At 44.3% G+C, this 21,538-nt stretch overlaps 1 protein-coding gene across 49 annotated transcripts in view; it reads right to left on the reverse strand.

Annotated features, from left to right (window-relative positions):
- LOC120812009 (uncharacterized) overlaps nucleotides 1–21,538 on the reverse strand; it is a 519,303-nt gene that overhangs the window by 80,064 nt on the left and 417,701 nt on the right. For 25 of the 49 annotated variants that reach the window (XR_013454475.1, XM_078096901.1, XM_078096880.1 and 22 more), the window contains 4 exons: nucleotides 10,199–10,372; nucleotides 9,502–9,675; nucleotides 6,823–6,996; nucleotides 6,284–6,457 (listed from right to left, as the gene is read on the reverse strand). Coding sequence is in view for 48 of the 49 variants with exons in the window: in XM_078096901.1 (XP_077953027.1) it covers nucleotides 6,284–6,457; nucleotides 6,823–6,996; nucleotides 9,502–9,675; nucleotides 10,199–10,372 (696 nt within the window). In the remaining variant the exon portion in view is untranslated. The other 24 variants (XM_078096908.1, XM_078096906.1, XM_078096909.1 and 21 more) reach the window with 20 other exon arrangements.

Here is a 21,538-nt window from a genome sequence, read left to right on the forward strand (position 1 = left end):
ACTCAACAGATTTAGAAAGATTTGAAGTTAAAATGGGCTCAAAAAGAATTACACATTCATATTTTCCTTCTTCACCTTGTTTTTATTATTGCTGATGAAGCGCACACACACATAAGGACACATTTGTCTCATATGGGGGGACAGATGAAAGAGCGTCTTATAAAATGTCTTCTTGAACACATAAAGATTAAGATTAAAGCCTAATTAGGAGCCAATATCTAAATGATCATCTATTGATTGAAGGAGCACAGCAGCATTAAGCTGAGCTCTTTCACACTTCCATCTGAGTCCCAGAGAGCTGTGGACCCCCCAGAGTCCAGACCAGCTAAGGTACCCCTCACCTGCTCCACCTGCATCTACACCCACATGAACCACCATCAGCTGTACAGACTGAACTATGTGGTGAGCAGAGAGGAAGGTTCTCCACCAGGAGGAGACTCTCCCTCCTGAAGAGGACACAGAGACACTGAGGAACCAGAACCTGACCAGAACCTGAACCCAGGATAAAGAGATTCAGTGAATGTGGTGCTGAAGGTGTGGAGGTGGATCAGTGTGTCAGAGGAGACTCTGTAGAAGGACAGAGAGCCAGCAGGACAGTCCACATACACTGCGACTCTACCAGAGGAGGAGGAGGAGGAGGAGGTGATGAATGTTTCTGTCTTGTGACGGACATAGTAACCTCCACCAGAGCACATCAGACTCCAGGACTGATCATTGTATCCAAACACACAGTCTCTACTGTCTCCTTTCCTCCTGATTCCTCTGTAACTCACTGATACATGAACGTCTCCTCTCCACTCGACCTCCCAGTAACAGCGACCAGTCAGACCAGTTCTACACAGCAGCTGAGGCAAGCAGTCAAATCTGTCTGGATGATCAGGATATGACTGATCCTCCTCCACACATGTCACCTTCCTGTTGTTGTCAGACAGTTTGAGTTGTTTGTTTACTGTGTTTGTGTCGATTGTGAGTTCACAGGAATCTGATGAGGGAACAAGACACAATACAGCTGCAGTTATTAATCATGTGTTCATCTACTGACACTTTGATGATGACATCACAGAGGTGAATGAGTGATGTCACAGTGTGAAGATGGTTGAATCTTCATGAATCTAAGCACACTTACACTTCCTCAGACCTGGTCTCAGCCATCGGACTCCATCAGGCTCCACCCTGAAAGGAGGAGGGGGGGTCAGAGCAGCATGGAGACATGGACATTACATCACTCTCACACACACAGCTTTGTCCTTCATGTCCACATGGAGCACCTCTTCTTCTTCTACCACTACTTACAGACGACCACAGACTGTCAGTTAGGCGTCACACAGCGACGAGGTGCTGGAATATATTCATGAAGAAGATGAATGGATAACAAATAAGAAATGGACCTGTCACTGTACTTTCACCAGATGTGAATTCAAACGGGAAAAATGACGTCATGCTACAGATCAAGCTTCATGGGACGTGTGCAAAGGAACATTCACATTAAACTGTTTCAAAAAGATAAAGCAGATACAGACCATTCAGTATTCACACAATGTGCATGTTTCCATGTTGTCCCCATTTGTGGACAATGTCTCTCCCTGTGGTTCGCTGGAGTCCCAAAACTTTACAAATGGATTTGTCACCTTTTCCATACTGATGGATCTCAATGACTTTGTTCCTCATTTGTTCCTGAATGTCTTTGGATCGCAGCCTGATGTCTCGCTTGTGAGGATCTTGTGGTCTACTTCACTTTGTCAGGCAGCTCCTATTTAAGTGATTTCTAGATTGAGAACGGCTGTGGCTGGAGAAATGGAACTGGGCTTTCCAAAGATGTGATGAACCTCACTTCATTTATGTTTTCATCACTTTTTCACACAGGGCCATTTAGGTTTGGATTAGTTTCTCCCCTTAATGATAAAAACTGCATTTTGTGTTTACTTGTGTTATCTGTGTCTAATATTTACATTTGTTTGATGATCTGAAACATTTAAGTGTGACATGCAGGCATGAATACGGGTCACGGGTGAAAAGGGTGAGAAGGATATTTCCCCTCTAGGAGTTTTCAGCTGGTTTTGTCCCAGGGACCAACATTCTGAATAGAAAGTCACTTGCGGCCTGTAACCTGGACCTCAAGTTCATCCACTGAGTTTCCCTCCGCGGAGCTCAACTGTCCTCAGTCAGCTGGAAGCTGATGACCAACGCCCATCAAACAGTAAGACTGGTTTTCTGGGCAGACTAATTTAGCGTGTTGATATAAACTTGATGTTTATTTGATTTGTTCAGTCATAACGTGGTACGATAGAGTCCGGATCAACGAATCCGCTACCTTTGATTTATGTTTGAATGTGTACCTGCAAATGTTGTAATGTCCCCTGTTGATCTGATGCTGTGATACGTTTGCTGTAAGAGAGTGAAAGCGCCAACTGTGTTAAGCTGGTGAATGATTTCATGGTCAGAATAGTTCCTTATTTTCTTTTCTTTTCCCGGGTCTCTGCCGTGAGATCCGTTTGCCTGTGGTTTCATTTCGTATCGCCAGCCACATCGTTGGTTCTGTAACTGCACACACATGGATCCGACCATCCTGATTCACGTTGCTGATCTACGTTCCGCTGGTCGCGGGACAGAATCTCCTCGCGCCGCGTCTAAGTATCCCCCCCTCTTTCGTCCAAGCCGTAGTCCCTAGCAACAGATGGCGTTGCCATAGCAGTGCAACTGTCGTCTTCCTCGTTGCTTTAATACAGGGGTGTCCAAAGTACGGCTCGCGGGCTAACTGCGGCCCGGGATCCATTTTTTATTGGCCCGCAGCAAATTATAGAAATAGAATGGAATGTGGCCCACACATGAAACTTGCACTTGACTGTATCGTAGTTCTTAGTTTGACCAGTAGGTGGAGCTACTCACTAGCTGCAGTCCTAATGCAGCTTTTCCAAAAAAAAATGTTTCAAATAAAAAATTTCCGCGACGACAAAATGGCAGAACCAAAGAAACGCAAGATAGCAAGTGAATGCAGAACATTTCAAACACGGTGGGAAAATGAATATTTCTTCAAAGAAGTCAAGGAGAAGTGTGTCTGTTTGATTTGCAATGAAACGGTTGCAGTGATGAAAGAGTACAATGTACGACGACACTACGAAACCAAGCATCCGACCTTCACGTCCTACACTGAGCGAGAGGACAAAGTCCAGCACATGGCAGCTAACCTGCAGGCTCAACAACAGTACTTTTACCGTGCTAACAAAACACAAGAAAACGCTACAATAGCTAGCTATGAGGTAGCTCAACTCATAGCGCGCTGCGGGAAAGCTTTCTCAGACGGTGACTTTGTTAAACAGTGCCTCATTAAAGTCGCTGGAATAATGTGCCCGGAAAAGATGCAGGAATTCAACAACGTGAGCATGTCCACAAACACAATTGTGCGGCGAATTGAAGACTTGTCAGCTAACATACAGAATCAAGTGTCACATAAAGCTTGTGCTTTTGACTTTTACTCGATTGCATGTGATGAAAGCTCAGATGCAACAGACGCCGCACAACTGTTTATTTCTTTGCGGGGAGTTGACGATAACTTTTGCATTACGGAGGAGCTGCTTGATCTTCGGAGTCTAAAGGGCACAACAACGGGTGAGGACATTTTTGAAGCCGCGTCAGGTGCAATTGACAAGATGGAACTTAAATGGGACGAGCTGTGTGGAGTTGCAACGGACGGGGCTCCCGCTATGACAGGCGAGCCCAAAGGAATGGCATCTTTGGTGTGCGCCAAGGTGCCAGAGAGTGGAGGCGAGGCTGTAAAATTGCACTGTATCATCCACCAAGAAGCTCTCTGTGCCAAGACAGTCCAGCTTGGCGATGTGATGACCACAGTTGTGAAAACTGTCAACATAATTTGAGCACGAGGGCTCTACCACAGAGAATTAAGCTTTCCTATCTGATGTCGATGCTGAATACGGGGACGTACTCTATCATTGTGACGTGCGCTGGCTTAGTCGCGGCTCTGTGCTGAAGCGGTTTTATTCCCTTATTGCCTTTCTAGTTGATCTTACTGGTCATCTTAACTCACTGAACAAGAGCCTACAAGGCAAAGACCAGCTTGTACCACAACTTTCTGTGCGAAGCTTCGTCTTTTTGAGACACAACTACGCAACTTCAACCTTGCGCACTTCCCTACGCTGTCCGAAATCAAACGTGCTCATCCAAAGGCCGACCTCTCTGCTAAAAAGTGGAAATATGTTTCTGTGATCACAACTCTTATGACACAATTCAATCAGCGCTTCCAAGATTTTTCTGCCATTGAGAAAGAAATCAAGCTGTTCTCAACTCCCTTCCTGCTGGATGCAGAAGAAGTGGAAGAGAGTCTGCAATTAGAACTCATTGAGATGCAGCTCCTCTCCCTACTCGACTTCTACGTTAGCTGATAAATGATTTGCATAAGTAGGTTAAATAAAGCCTTCCCTCTTTATACTGGGCTGTGAAGGGGGTCCCCATCCTGACGAAGAAGCAATCTGAGGATGAGCTGCCAACCCTTTTTGTAAAAAAAATGAAAACCCATTAATGGAGAGATGTGATTTATGCAGTTTTTTTTCTTTAAGTTTATTCTATTATCAAGCATAATTTACCTACATTTGATTGATTTAATTTGAAAATAGATAAATGAAAACCCATACATAGAAAGATGTGATGTATGCAGTTTTTAGTATAATAAATTATCAAGCATAATTTACCTACATTTGATTGATTGATTTGTATTACTGTTAATACACTAGAGGTGATATACCTTAACTTTAGTGAGCGGCTCAACCTTTCGCATATTTTTCTCTCTGTGGCCCTCAGTGAAAAAAGTTTGGACCCCCCTGCTTTAATACGTGGAACACTTCCTGCATTTCGCTCTCGCTCGCCCCTCGCGTCCAGTAGTCGTATTACACTGTTTAATGTTCCCGTCTTCCTTTGTGGTTTGATTTAACGGTCTCACTTCCGCCCTGCTGCTCTCGCCCCCTAGTGTGATAACCGGCACTCCACTTGTTGTTGCGCGCAACTCCACCGCCGTTCCTTCCCTGCAACCCCCTCGTCTCCCCCCCTCTCTCTCTCTCACCCCCCTCTGTGCTCACACACACACACACACACACACACACTCTGGTTTTGATTGCTTGTTTGGTGAGTAGGTTTAAAATAAGCGTTATGGGGATTGTTGGTTGCAGTTATAGGTGATCTTGATCGGTGTTCCTGTGAGTTAATAAACCCTGTTATACTTTAAAGAACCGTTTTCCTGCAATTACCTGTATTTATATGGTGACCGTTGACATACATTGCCAGTGCTCGAACTTAACTCCTTCCAACATCTTCACTCTCAAGGAGTGAATATCAATTATGAGACTTTATAGTATTGGTTATTGGTCCCTGTTAGCTCAGGGTGGTGCCCCGTTATTTATTCATTCTGAGAAGTATCTTAGTGATAATTAATAATTCTATTAATGTCCATAAGTTAGTTTACTCATTTGCTAGTAACCTAATACGACCCCCTAGCCGCTCACAACACTTCTCATACAACCACAATCACATTCACTCCATCCGGATGGCAACATATATCTGGATAGGGTTTTTTTGGTATGTTCTGTTCATTTCTACGATACAGTTGATACTAATTCCAGGTCCACCATCAGCTGTTGGTTCTTCACTGAGCGTCTGTGGCCGACTGTCACCTGTAGCTTCAACATGTCCACTCTTATCATCCAGGGAACCGTCTCTCAGTGCAAAGCACCAAAAGCAGGTGAAGCTGAATTCCTTTAAAACACCAAACGTTCCTCCTGTGATGATCCATCAAGACGCTTTGAACTGATTGTTTCTCTGACTGTTTGTCTCTTAATAATAATGTCTGGACTAAAGGACAAACACACTCTGGAGGCAGAGGACCAGCATCTAAACATCCAAGTGTTGTTTGAGTTGTTAAGAGCCCACAAACCTGCAGCGTGACCACGTTGACTCGTATCGACCCACCATGATGCCGTCAACGTGTCAGGAGACACTGTCCTCTCTTATAACGTGGAGACAAAGCTCCAGAGAAACAAGGTTTTCATCACCTTCCTCCCTGTTCAGGCTCATCCTGGCTACTGTTCCTCACTACTTCTGTCTGTGTTGATGGTCTCATGTGGGACACAAACACTTTGATGAGTCTCTGGTAGTTTGAGGTCAGCTTGGTGTGTGAGGGTCTCAGGGTATTAACCAGGCTGACAGTGGGGCAGAGAAAAGGTTTCCAGCTCTACCTCCTCTACCAGACTGATGGTTTGTGGCTGCAGCCTCTTCATACCTGAGAGTCTCCAGTCTCCAGTGAGGGTCCTCCAGTCCAGCAGACAGCAGCTTCACTCCTGAGTCTCCTGGATGATTGTAGCTCAGGTCCAGCTCTCTCAGATGGGAGGGGTTGGAGCTCAGAGCTGAGGCCAGAGAAGCACAGCCTTCCTCTGTGATCAGACAGCCTGACAGCCTGCAGACACACAGAATAAGACACATGTCACATGATCTGAGGGAGCTGTGAGGGCTGGAAGGTCACTGCAGTACTGAGATACCATAAGCTACAGAGGGGTCACGTTAACATGGTTACTGACTGGTTTCCAGTCACAACTAAACACCCACTAATGTACATCAACAAGCTGATAACAATACTACTAACTCTATAATTTCAAATATTTTCATTGGAAAATTGTCAAAAAATTAAACACATTTCCCTGAAAATATTTGGAAAATACATATTGGATTTAAATCATGGAAGCAGAAAGAATCTTATGAAAGTCAGAAATGTACCATGGATGTAAATAAAAACAACCAAGTGGACTTTATTTGAATCCTGACCTGAGAGTCTCCAGTTCACAGTGTGGACTCGCCAGTCCACCAGACAGCAGCTTCACTCCTGAATCCTGCAGGTGGTTGTTACTCAGATCCAGCTCTCTCAGACTAGAGGACTGGGAGCTGAGAACTGAGGACAGAGCGTCACAGCTTCTCTCTAAGAGGTTACAGACACTCAGTCTGAAGAGACAACAGTCAACAAGAAAAATAACATTTGTGTTAAAATGTAATCCTATTTCATATTAAATCAATTAAGTGTTTATACAAGTACTAGTGTAGACTGGACTACTCAAAAAGGAAAGTGATTAAAAAGGATCTTTATTTGCTAATTTAATGTCAGTTACCATCTACAACTTAAATGAGCAACCATCAAACTCCAAGCAGATTTTCACTGAAGCGCCAGAAATCCAAGTTTCAGTCTCTTTTACACCTCTGCTTTTCCCATTTTCCTCAATGAACCATATTAAAATAACATCACACAGCATGAATAAGAGGATTAATAGGACGACCCTGTGATGATTTATCGTGAGCCAACATTGTGTTTTAATTCCCTCCGTATCAAATGTGTTGGTTCCACAAGGATCCGATGATGTGATGGAAACATAAACAGATTTTTGTCCCTAGTTTAGTCTCTTAGATTAGATCTTCTGGCTCCATAAGATAAGGTTCATCTTCTGGTGAAAAAATGTTTTTATAAAGGTCTGAAATCCTGATGAACAATGATGATGTTCATGCTGTGGAGTAGATAGTTTAAGACAGTGATTTCCAAAGTGTGGGCCGCTGCCCCCTGGTGGGCCACGAGAGGTCATTTACAGTAAATAAATAAAAAGTTTTTAATTTTCAATTTTGAAAAGTTTGAAATTAATATAAAAATATTTATGATGTGGCACATTAGTTATGTGAAACATTAATTGATGAAGCACAAACAATTTAAACGGACAGATTAATAAAACAATAAGGCTCTCGCTGGAAACGGCTGCTCTTGTCCGCCTGTCGTTGTTCAACAAATGGGGCGCCCTCTTGTAGTATTAAAGTCAATATACCGCATTTTCCACACTCCAAGGCGCACTTAAAAGGCTTTAATTTCCTCACAAAACGACAGTGCCTTATAATCCGGAGCGCCTTATATATATGGATCAATTGGTTAATGGGTTGATCCATACTGGTTTTACATGGCGCTCAAGGCGCTCTGCCAAACATGCCAAAGGTCGTCTACGACGGCGAGATGCTGAGCGGCGCTCAAGCGCGTGAGATATGGAGCTTGTTTCAGGGCGCGTCGGAGAAACACAGCTGTCGTTCTCACCGAGCACTTCATGAGATTAAAGAGCAAGAGACGGCGCACTTTTCTCTACAGTAGCTGAACCATCTTAACGGGGAAATAAGTTATTCTAAAAGCAGCCGAAGCCGAAGCCGCTTAATGACGCAAGTCGGAGGACGTACACGTTGTCCCATTGATCAGGTAGACTGCAGTGTCTCCCCGTTGTACTACTTCATGGGGGGGGCACCCCTGTTATAATGATGGAAACACTGAACTGGCTTTGGTCGCTTATCAAAACATCGGCCAAATAACCCGTTTTTAAGACTTTATGAGCAAATACAGAATCCCTTTGTGTTCATTTCTAAAGCCGCATGAAGACACACGTGACTTTATTTAAGGCGCCGCGCTACTTGCAAGTCGCTGTGTTGTGGCAGATTCTCTATAAAGGTAGAAAACAACAAACTCATGGTCATGAAGGTCCTCATGTAACGTTACATGGAATCTGCATGAGGAGGGTCCATGTCGCTAAATACCAACTGAGATCGGCTTGTGGCTTCTGACAAAGGATCCTTCCACCGACGACTTTCCACACCCGCCGTCGCTCTGATCTGCAGGCGCATGGCGGAGAAAACCAATCGGGTGTCTGGATGCTAAATCTTTATACTTCTCATCCAACCACAATCACATTCACTCCATCCGGATGGCAACATTTATCTGGGTAGGTTTTTTTTGGTATGTTCTGTTCATTTCTACGATATAGTTGATACTAATTCCAGGTCCACCATCAGCTGTTGGTTCTTCACTGAGCGTCTGTGGCCGACTGTCACCTGTAGCTTCAACAAGTCCACTCTTATCATCCAGGGAACCGTCTCTCAGTGCAAAGCACCAAAAGCAGGTGAAGCTGAACTCCTTTAAAACACCAAACGTTCCTCCTGTGACGCTTTGACGCTTTGAACAGATTGTTTCTCTGACTGTTTGTCTCTTAATAATAATGTCTGGACTAAAGGACAAACACACACTGGAGGCAGAGGACCAGCATCTAAACATCCAAGTGTTGTTTGAGTTGTTAAGAGCTCACAAACCTGCAGCGTGACCACGTTGACTCATATCAACCCACCATGATGCCGTCAACGTGTCAGGAGACACTGTCCCCTCTTATAACGTGAAGACAAGACAAAGCTCCAGAGAAACAAGGTTTTCATCACCTTCCTCCCTGTTCAGGCTCATCCTGGCTACTGTTCCTCACTACTTCTGTCTGTGTTAATGGTCTCATGTGGGACACAAACAGTTTGATGAGTCTCTGGTAGTTTGAGGTCAGCTTGGTGTGTCAGGGTCTTATTAACCAGGCTGACAGTGGGACAGAGAAAAGGTTTCCAGCTCTATCTCCTCTACCAGACAGATGGTCTGTGGCTGCAGCCTCTTCATACCTGAGAGTCTCCAGTCTCCAGTGTTGATCCTCCAGTCCAGCAGACAGCAGCTTCACTCCTGAGTCTCCTGGATGATTGTAGCTCAGGTCCAGCTCTCTCAGGTGGGAGGGGTTGGAGCTCTGAGCTGAGGCCAGAGAAGCACAGCCTTCCTCTGTGATCAGACAGCCTGACAGCCTGCAGAGACACAGAATAAGACACATGTCACAAGATCTAAGGGAGCGGTGAGGGCTGGAAGGTCACTGCAGTACTGAGATACTATCAGGTACAGAGGGGTCACATTCACATGGTTACTGACTGGTTTCCAGTCACAACTAAACACCCACTAATGTACTAATGTACTAATGCACTAATGTATCAACAACCTGATAACATTACTAATAACTCTATAATGTAAAATATTTACATTATATTGAAAATAAACACATTTTATGGAAATAGTTGGAAAATACATATTTGATTTAAATAATGGAAGCAGAAAGAATCTTATGAAGGTCAGACATGTACCATGGATGTAAATAAAGACACCAAGTGGACTTGTCTTGACATGTCTTATCTACAAGGTTCTTGTGATGTGATGGAAATACAGATATTAGTTCACAAAAAAGACTTTTAGCCCCAAGTTTTGTCTCTAAGATTAGTTCCTCTGGTTCCAGAGTTCCCTAGACGCATCATTGAAGACAAACTAACTTAATCTGACCTGAGAGTCTCCACTTCACAGTGTGGACTCTCCAGTCCAGCAGAAAGCAGCTTCACTCCTGAATCCTGCAGGTGGTTGTTACTCAGATCCAGCTCTCTCAGACTAGAGGACTGGGAGCTGAGAACTGAGGACAGAGCGTCACAGCTTCTTTCTGAGAGGTTACAGCCACTCAGTCTGAAGAGAGGGATGAAGAAGAAGCAGTAAGTATTGAAGATGGCAGCATGATTAAGTTCTGATGTATGAATCTATCTCTCTCTGTACTTACAGAACTTTGTTGGAGGCTTTGACCACTGGCAGCAGCCTCAGAAGAGCCTCCTCTGAAGCAGAGTATTTCTTCAGGTCAAACACCTCCAGATCTTCTTCTGATGACAGTAAGATGAAGACCAGAGCTGACCACTGAGCAGGAGACAGTTCTTCTGTCGAGAGACGTCCTGATTTAAGGGACCGTTGGATCTCCTCCACTAGAGAACCATCATTCAATTCATTCAGACAGTGGAAGAGATTGATGCTTTTCTCTGGAGACACATCCTCACTGATCATCTTCTTGATGTACTGGACTGTCTCCTGATTGGTCTGTGAGCGACTTCCTGTCTGTGTCAGCAGACCTCGTAGGAGAGTCTGATTGGTCTCCAGGGAAAGACCGAGGAGGAAGCGGAGGAACAAGTCCAGGTGTCCATTAGGACTCTGTAAGGCCTTGTCCACAGCACTCTGGTAGAGACGCATTGGTTCAGGTTTGTCTCTAAAGACTTTAGACACCAGGGAGGTTGTTTGTTCTTCTGACAGCAGATTGACACCAGAGCTGAAGAAGGTCAGATTGACATGAAGAGCAGCCAGAAACTCCTGAACACTCAGATGGACAAAGCAGAACACCTTGTTCTGGTACAGTCCTCTCTCCTCTCTAAAGATCTGAGTGAACACTCCTGAGTACACTGAGGCTTCTCTGATATTGATGCCACACTCTGTCAGGTCGGATTCATAGAAGATCAGGTTGCCTTTCTGCAGCTGATCAAAGGCCAGTTTTCCCAGAGACTCGATCATCTTCCTGCTCTCTGGACTCCAGTGTGGATCCGTCTCAGCTCCTCCATCATACTTGACCTTCTTGACTTCGGACTGAACCACCAGGAAGTGGATGTACATCTCAGTCAGGGTCTTGGGCAGCTCTACTCCCTCTCTGGTCTTCAACACCTCCTCCAGAACTGTAGCAGTGATCCAGCAGAAGACTGGAATGTGGCACATGATGTGGAGGCTTTGTGAGGTCTTGATGTGAGAGATGATCTTGCTGGCCTGCTCCTCATCTCTGAACCTCTTCCTGAAGTACTCCTCCTTCTGGGGGTCAGTGAACCCTCTGACCTCTGTCACCATGCCAACATACTCAGGAGGGATCTGATTGGCTGCTGCAGGTCGTGTGGTGATCCAGAGGCGAGCAGAGGGAAGCAGCTTCCCCCTGATGAGGTTTGTGAGGAGCACATCCACTGAGGCCGACTCTGTGACATCTGTCAGGATCTCATTGTTGTGGAAGTCCAGAGGAAGTCGACACTCATCCAGACCGTCAAAGATGAACACAACCTGGAACTCTTCAAACCTGCAGATTCCTGCTGCTCTGGTTTCACTGAAGAAGTGATGAACAAGTCCCACCAAGCTGTACTTCTTCTCTCTCAGCACATTCAGCTCTCTGAAGGTGAATGGGAATGTGAACTGTATGTCCTGGTGGTCTTTGTCTTCAGCCCAGTCCAGAGTGAACTTCTGTGTTAAGATTGTTTTCCCAATGCCAGCCACTCCCTTAGTCATCACTGTTCTGATTGGTTCCTCTCCTCCAGCTGAGGCTTTGAGGAGGTCTTCTTGTCTGATGGTTGTTTCTGGTCTGGCTGGTTTCCTGGATGCTGTTTCAATCTGTCTGACCTCATGTTCTACATTGACATCTGCAGTCCCTCCCTCTGTGATGTAGAGCTCTGTGTAGATCTCATTCAGAAGGGTTGGGTTTCCTGCTTTAGCGATCCCCTCAAACACACACTGGAACTTCCTCTTCAGGTCGGATTTGAGTTCACGCTGACAAACTGGAGCAAGAAGTCCTGAATGAAGACAACAAAAAAGATCCAAGAGTCACAGAATAGATTTAAACATGTATTTCCTCAGAGAATGACTATGAATATATTCTGTCCATCTCTTGAGACATTAGTGAAGGTCTCATGTATCAGCATGGTAAGTCTGTAGAGAAATCCTCTTACTGCTCTGCAGACGCTCAGCCAGCTTCTCCTGCTTCATTCTCCTCAGGAAGTGCACTGAGATCTTCACAAAGGCCTCTCTGCTCCTCCTCTGCTCTTCATCCAGCACCTCCTCATCCTCCTTCTCTAAGCATTCTGGGTAATCTGAACTCACTACCTTCTGGATCTTCTTCAGCTCATTCTTCACAAAAGTGAGGATGTTCTCCTCCAGCAGCTGGAACAGAACATTCTATGAATGACACCAACTAGAACACGGAAGCCACCATCAGGTCCATGTTGGACAGACGGACAATCCACTGGTCTACAAAGTGCAGCGTGGAGATGATGGTGACCTGAGAGATGTTAAAGTAGTTGTTCATGTACACACCATGAAGATGGAGTCCAGGTGTGTTTGATGCTGCTGGGTAGACGGACCTGCGGGAACCTCTGAGCTCTCCTGGTCCTCTCTGTGGATGAACTTGAGCCATCAGCTCACATGGTGTTTGGACCATCAACACCAATACAACATCAGTTAAAGATATTGGCTTCTGTCTTGATTGATAATGATGGAAACCAGATGCTGAAGACTGTCGATGATGACGGACAGTTTATTAGTTGAGTGACAGTTAGTCATCAGTTTCATCTGGTTTTAGTTCTTACTGTGGTCATAAAAACAACGTCTGCAGACCTCTGCATCTGGTACAAAGTCCTATAGAACTACTCCAAACCTCTTTAGTCCGTCCCCTGACCTCTAGAAGTCTCCTTAGATCTTCTGAAACTAGTCTTTGGACCTTTTTACAGAGTCTACTGACGATACTTTGTCCAAACCTCTGCATGGAGTCCAGAGACCCAATCAGCTGGTCCACAGAGCACTGAGTTTATTCTTAGCACATGTTCAGTCCCAGTCATCTGTCTCCGGAAACCTGCAGCTGTCTCCAGATGTGACCTCTGCTGATCCTGATGTGGAGGAACTAGCTCACATTGTGTTTACATCTGAGGATGTTTACAGTTAATGATTCACATTTAAACACACACAGACCAGTTAGATGATGGGTGTCTAACTCAAGGCCCGAGGGCCAAATCTGGTCTGCCGGGGGGTCCAGTGCAGCCCGCTGGATGACTTTACTATTGTGAGAATTACAGAAAGACACAAATTGCTTTTCTATAAAAGTAGCTGCTATTCCTAATCAGTCCACTGTGGGTCGCACTCTGTGAGTGAGCGCATGTGTTAGACCAGGGGCCTCATTTATTAAACCTTGCGTAGGATTTGCACCAGAAATGGCGTACGGATGAAATGTAGGACGTGCGTACGCACAGAAACATTCAGACTTATAAAACGTCCTATGCAGTTTTCCCTTAATAAATCACTATCACTTCTAAATGCAGCGCAGCTTTTGCGGCTTCGTGTCACGGCCATAGTTGCCCTTATATAGTCTGTGGAACGCCCACAAATTAGTATTCATCGATTGCGAAATCATGACAAACACCAAGAGGAAAATGAAGAAACGTAACTTCATTCAGTGTGAAGTGGAAATGATCATTGGGAGGTGGAAAGGAGAAGAAAGATGCTCTTTGGAGGACACAGTGTGGACATCACTGATGCCAACAAGGCACCTGAGTGGCAAAAGGTTGCAGAGCAACGCTGCAGCCTCACGACCTCGGACCCAAATAAAGAAAAAACTGGTCTGACATCAAAGTGGATGCAAAAAAGCGTTTAGGGCGCCATCGCCAAGGTGTGTCTGCCACGGGGGGGAAAGGGGACACCGGAGCTGTCCCCTCTTGATGAGAGACTGGCGGCAGTGATTGGGGATCGGGGACAGGGTCAGGGACAGGTCCAACATCGGCGTCAGGGGGTCGAGGCACGTTTGGAAGCTGTGCCACATTATGTAGCACAGCACACGCAGCACGATGTTGCACACCTTTTCAGGAGTAAACAATAACCTCCCTCCAGTGCAGTCGAGCCGGTGCCATCTGTCCTTAAACAGGCCGATGGTGCGCTGCACTACAGCGCCAATCCTTCCATGTGCCACGTCTTCTAAGAGCGCAAGATCAGCCATCAGCGTCATCACGCATTGTGACGGCATCGTGGCGTTTTATTACCGTCCGTCTGATTGCATCTGACAAGCAACAGCTGTGTTTAGAGGATGAATTTAATAACATCCCGATATTATTGCAGAACATATTTCACTTTTCATTTTGAAAATGTGTTAATTTGTATTTCTGTTTGTTTTACGCTGCAGATCGATCAAACGTGTGTTCGTGTTATTTATGAGAGGCAGTATTGGCATTTCTTTTACAACAGTCTAATTTTACACACTTTCACACACGTTTGCGTGTTTCTTGCATTTGCCGACGGTTCTCATTTCACCCGTTTTTGTGCGTACGCATGGGTCCGAGCTTGCGTGAAGGATATTTTTAAGTTTGCTTTTTATAAATACCAATTATTGCGTAGAGAGCGGCGTACACCTTCTTTTGTGCGTACTCAACGTTTATAAATGAGGCCCCTGGTCCTTCACCAACGCAGTGCTGGTAGATCACCTAACATTGAAGAAAGAACCACGTCAGGTCACCACGCATGCATCAGTGCAAGTCATGGAGTGAGGTAACGACCAAGAATGTCTGCAGTAACTTATTGTTGCTTGTTTCTTTACATGGATTCGTTTTGTGCTCCCGGTCTGCAGCGCTGTTGTTCCATTGGTTACCGCTGCTGCTCGTTGTTATTATTCGGGCGATCGCCATGACTTGGATTGAAGCGTTGAATGACAAGTAGCTTGCGAGCTGATAAAGTTAGGGCTCCCCTGTGTTAGACCTTTTAGACCACAGCGTTCCTCCAGGCAGCACCGCCCGCTTGGAAATGACGGCCCCCCGTCGACCGGACCATCGCCTAAGATTTTACTGGTCCGGCCCACTTGAGATCAAAGTGGACAGTATCTGACCCAAACCTAAGATGAGTTTGACACCCTGGAGTTAGATGAAGATAATGAGTTCTGTCATGATGGATCGTCATGGAAACAACACTTTAAACAATGAACAAACATTTCTGTGATTCAAAACTGAGGATGAGAACAGTTCTTCATCTGTTTAAGAACTTACTCTGGGTCATAAGAACGACGTCCATCTTTGAAGGTAATCCATCGACCAATAGACTGATCACTCTTCATGGACACACATCTGGGTCCAGGTCCAGATTGCAGACCAGGTTCAGGATCAGGTCCAGCTCCAGGTCCTGGTCTCTGATGGATCCTGGTTACACATGTATGTATTAAATGTATTGATCACAACATTAAAGCTACTCTCACATCGGGAATTAAGAATTAAAGCAAATAAAGCTTCTGTCTATGTCTAGCTGTATCTCACCCTTTTGTTGTGACACAATACTAATCATGGTTATTATTATTTTTTATCTTTCATCGTAGGCGTTGGACAACAGTACTTTCTGATTGATGTTGTCTTCGTGGACAGATGCGAATACTTCCAAAGCCATTCTATTCTCTCTCAATCACAACAATGTGAGCTTGATGATGTCTGGGCCGTGGTGACTGATAATGCTGCTCACTGTCTGAAGGAATACAGGGGGCTCTGAGAGGAGTGTTGCCCAACAGCGTACATGTAACCTGCCTCTGCCATGTCATCACGCTGGTGGGTGAGACCTGGCAGCTCTGCAAATCATTCTCAATTGTGACATGGATGAGATCTGCCTGCTAGAAAGAGAAGATGCTGCTTCCTCATCCCCAAGGAGTTTGTGCAAGCTAAGGCTCCGAGTTGCACTCGGAATTGAAGTTTACAATGTTTTTGATATTTACACCAAAGTTAAGTTGAATTTCCAAAATCTTTTATTGTTTACTGCACGGGCTGTTGAAATTGTTATGCACTTTTGTTAGTAGATATTAACAGGACTATTCTTACTTAGTTTGATCTTACAAAGAACTAACGGCATTTTTTGTTTAGTCGTGTATTTTGTTTAATTTAAACCAACAAATCAGATTTTTTTTTTGAATGACTGTTCTGTTTGGACACACAAGAAAAGATATTGCCATGTTTTTGTCATGCAGCAGGTTTTTGCCTGAAATAAGGTTCTATGTATGGAAGTTTTCAGTTTTAACTGTATATATTGTCTACATTTCAGTTCTTAATTCACTGTCTCAGGGTTAAATAAAAAAAAAACAATTCTCAAAAAATAAAAAAAAATAAAAAAATGTGGGAGATTTAGACCAGAATTTGAGAAAAAATTAAAAAGATTTCATAGGGCCCTACTTACTCTGTGTCATAAGAACGGCGTCCATCTTTGAAGTCAATATATCGACCAATAGACTGATCACTCTTCATGGACAAACATCTGGGTTCAGGAGACTTTCCTCTCTGCTGATGTGAACTGAAAGATACACTGAGATTACATCATCTCATCATCTAATCATGAAGCATCAGCTCACATGGTGTCCGTCCTCACAGAGACCAAAACAAGGTAAAGGTCCATGACGTGAGGTCTGGATGTGGACCACATGACTCCCTGTAGTGGTTTAGGTCTACTGGTCCTGCTGGTCCCACTGAGAATCAACAGCTCAGTCTTTCAGTTCACTGTTTTCTTCACCAGTCAGTTTGGTTTAGTCCCAACAGGTCTCACCAAGTCCTCCATGGAGCTCTCCCTCCCTCACTGGACACTGCTGAAGGGCCCTGGAGCAAGAAACCCAGAACCTCCAGCAGAGAGTCTGGTAGAAACACCTCATCATCAGCCTGAGACCCTCACCTTGCATCAACAGAGGGACCAACGTCTTTGAAGTTTAGAGGAGGCTCCATAGACCGGTTACTCTTCATGGACACACAGCTGGGTCCAGGTCCAGGTCCTGGTCTCTGATGGGTCCTGGTCACACATGTAGAAGCAGAGTCAGTGAGTCAGAGACGTTGGGACATGGAGACGAGTGGAGGACAGTTGGAGATGGTCCTCTCGCCTCTGAGCTTTGGTCTGGCTGTCATGTTCCCCACACAGAGGGGCTTCAGAGGGAGGGACTCCGTCCTCTGGGTCCTCAGCCTGATTCATAGCAGAGTCCACACCTTCACACCTTCACAACAACCTGCTGGCAGAGCTCACACATTATTATCTTCATCAGGACAAACTCACAGAGCTCATTTACCTCAACACTAAAACTCTCATGGGACACTTTGTGTTGTTGTCTTGAGACAACGTGTCAAGAGACGTCATTTTAAATTCTCATCCTATAAATGTCGTGTTTCTTTTAAGCGCTTTCCTTTGGCAGGAGGCAGCGGCCCATCAGGACGTTATTTATGTTAAATCACTATATAGGCTACTAAAACTAAGCTATAGGTGGAAGGGAACCAAAAGTGTGGTGCAAAGATCAGTCCTGTAAAACCAAACAAAAGGTTGTTTATACTCAAACCATACAACATATTTTATATTAGTAATATTTCTATTATAGACCTTGTATGGTGTGTGTGTGTGTGTATATATATATATATATATATATATATATATATATATATATATATATATATATAAATAAATATATATATATATATATATATATATATATATATATATATATATATATATATATAAATAAATATATATATATATATATATATATATATTATATATATATATATATATACGGTCACACTGAGTTTAACAACGTCTCACTGAGCAGCTATTAAACCAGGAAGTGTGAATGTGTGAATATATTTCCAACTTTAGCGAAGTGTAAACGTCGTACGTTCGATACCCGCTCACTCCTCTCTCATAACAAACAGGGACGTCCGACTTTTAGCGGAGTCTAAATTATCTTCCGTATTTCCGAGTCCGAAATAAATCAAACTTCTAGGGAGATAAAATACTTTCCGGGTGGTATTTATTACGTAGTTATCGTGATTAGAAACGATTGAAAAGTTATTCTCTCTTTATTGAACCAGTATTGGCAATTTCTCAACGAGGAGAGACGCTGCAGAATCGGCGGCGGCTTTGCGCATGCGCGCGTTGATTTCAGCCTGCACGTGACGTGTGTCTCCTCTGACTGCAGCTGGACTGCTGCGAGCCGCCGGGTTCCTGCTTCAGTGACGTCACGCCACGTCAGACACCACAGAAGTCTCCAATAAAACCAGATAAGGTCGCTGGTCGCTTTTGACCAGAAGTCGCCAAGAGGGTTTATAAAGTCAATGTACCAAACAACAAAGGAGCCTGCGCATGCGCATATCCCAAGTCATAATTTCGACTTTTTAACTCTTTTTAGTGGCGGGAATGGACTTCCATAAAAATCACCGTAACTAGCAGAAAGAAACCTGTCAGCGGACCTGACAAGCGCCGCTTCAAGCCTTTGCGCATTAACTAACAAATTGTAGCACTTAAATTGTACTTGTAACGTCACTCATCTATAGCAAATTGTAAATTGGCTTATTTGAGGAAATTGCACTTTCTTGTTTCTTGTTCTCCTGAGTTTGTACCCTATGGTTGAATGCACTTATTGTACGTCGCTTTGGATAAAAGCGTCAGCTAAATGACATGTAATGTAATGTAATGTAACTCTGCGCAGACATGATCCCCTTGAGTATCGCGACGTGCTAGTTTAGCCGCTACAACAACAACTAGCCAGTAACCGCAGATTCCATTTCAACAATAAAGATACAAACTTCTCAGTAGTAAATGAATTCACGTTTCAACTGCTCTATGCTGTGTTTACTCAGGTCGGTGATGTTTTAACGTGTGTAGTGGAATAAATAAAACATATTCCGGTGGTGGCTGTGTGCAACACTCTGAACGGCGGCCGCCATTTTGTTATGCGCACACGCCGTCTGCGCATACATGCCGCTTCCCACGTGATCCCGTTTTTCCTTCAGCAGGAAAAGTAGAAGACAAAAATACCACCTAAGAAAAATATGAAACCTCTCGCTGACCAGAAGACTCTTGCATCTGTATGTTCTGCTCCATGTGCCTCTGCACCCTCCCTGACTTTGATCCGCCTCCCGACAGTTCTGCTTAGTATTAAAATATAAACACGCACACTTAAGCCTAGTTCATGCTTCTGCGTTTCAGTTTGTTGTCTGTTCAAGTTTAGACTTCTGGAGAAAGACAAACTTCCTTTTACCTTTTTAAACTCTGTTAAAATGCTCATCCTATAAATGTAGTGTTTTTCAAGATGAATGTTATCACTCTTCTTCCAGCAGATGGAGCTGTGCTGTTTCTCCTCTTCAGAGTCCAGAAGTCAGTAAAACACAGACCAGTAAGGTGACTAAAAAAAAGTAATAAAAAGTGGCTAAATGTGTTTAAAGCAGATGAAGAAATGAACATGAAGCTTTGTGGTCCCTGCTGGGTCCTAGTGCCCCTCTGTCTGCTACCTTCCCCTCCTCATCAGTAACAGTCCTCACAGACCCCAGATCAGACTGAGCTCCTCTTCTTCATCACAGCGTCATCATTCAGACTAACAGCAGCTTCTTTCTGCCTGCTCACACTGGCGCCATATTGTTTCCAAGCTTTAAACAATCACATCTTCACGACCATCAATGATGTCATTCAACCAATCACAGCTGCACTTACTGAGCTTGTAGACATGAACTTCCTCAGTGAGCAGCTCTCTTCTGTCCTCAGCAGGTCCGTGTAGAAAAGGAGCTCCGTGCTTCACTTCAGCTTCCATCAGACGGAGTGAAGTGACGCAGCTTGCTGTCCTTCATCAGAGAGGGTGTGTCCTCACGTCATCATCAAAGTATGCAGTCTGACTGGTTGACTGAGTCTCAGTCTGAGCTGTCAACCGGGTCAAAGGTCCTCGTGAACAGAATCCTCCTCACGGCTCAACAAGAGTCTTTCAGGATCAAAACCAGCATCTGTGGAACGATGTTTGTGACACGTGATACATAACTTATGAACGTATTAATACGGTGTCTGTCTTTATGATACAATGGTGGGGTCAAAAGGGAAAGTGGAGACAAATTGGGGAGAGGATTGTGATGTGAAAAGTAAAAGAATAAAACATGCAAAGATGGAACCACCAACGTTGTGATTATTGTGTAACCGTCTCTACCCATTGAGCCACGGCCACATACGCAGGAACCTTTGGGTTTGTGACTCTATTTATTCTACTTGTTTGTGACTGTGCTTATGTTACTAGTGACAACATGTAACACGTGGAACATTTCATTCATTTACATTGAAAACTAGCAACTTGTCCACAGGGCTTTAGGCGGTTTCTTTTTCTGAGAGTGTTTCACCTGCTTTAGATACTTTCACAGGGAGCAGATGAAGCTGGGGAACAAAGTCAGCAATGACAATGACAGCAAGTTCATACAAGTTAGGATACACTTCTTATGTTCTTAGCTTCTCAAAACGTCCAAGGTTTGGTCCACCTTGGTTGGTCTCCTTGTTCTCATGCAGGCCTCTATGATGCCTCAGCATAGATAAGCTGTTGTATCCAAGCTCCTTTAACACAACAGACACTTCACCTTTTAAAACACTAGAAATAAGAAGACATTAGAACAAGCGATACGTCACATTTATTTACGCTAGTTATTAATAAGACGTTACTGTGTGCACACCTTATTATGAGGATCAGCTCAAAATGTTCCCAGACAGGAAGGTTCCCAACGTCACCACATACGTCACGGGTGTCAAACTCTGGCCCGCGGGCCAAATTTGGCGAGGCAATATCAAATTACTATTAGAGCTGGCCCGCCGGTATTCCAGCGCATTCACCGCTAATACGCTAATACCATAATGCTCTGCTGTTCTGTCAATCAGGACAGGAGTCAGTCATCTCCTCTGTGTCAGTAGCGATCCGTAAAGCCCCGCCTCCCTCCCACACTGTCACGTTCCCAAAAAGGGCGTAACCCTAACCCTAAGAAAGTATATTAGTTTACCTGTTTGTCTTGTTTGTGGAGCCCACGTGTCTGTAACTAAGGAGCACAACATGAGAAGACACTATGAGACGAAACACCAGGACGAGTACAAGGACCTGGACGTGACTCAAAGGAGCCAGAGAGTAGGAGATTAAAAGAAGTAAAAACATAAAAAATGACAATCAAATAACCGAAATTTGGATTTTCTAATAAGAGAGAGAAAAAAATAATTTAAAAAAAATCCCAAAGTACTAGATACCCGTCTTTGTAATCTGTTATCACCCGTTATAATTCACGAAGCCCCGTT

Source organism: Gasterosteus aculeatus, chromosome 21 (assembly GCF_964276395.1).
Source record: "Gasterosteus aculeatus chromosome 21, fGasAcu3.hap1.1, whole genome shotgun sequence".
Lineage (NCBI taxonomy): Eukaryota > Metazoa > Chordata > Actinopteri > Perciformes > Gasterosteidae > Gasterosteus > Gasterosteus aculeatus.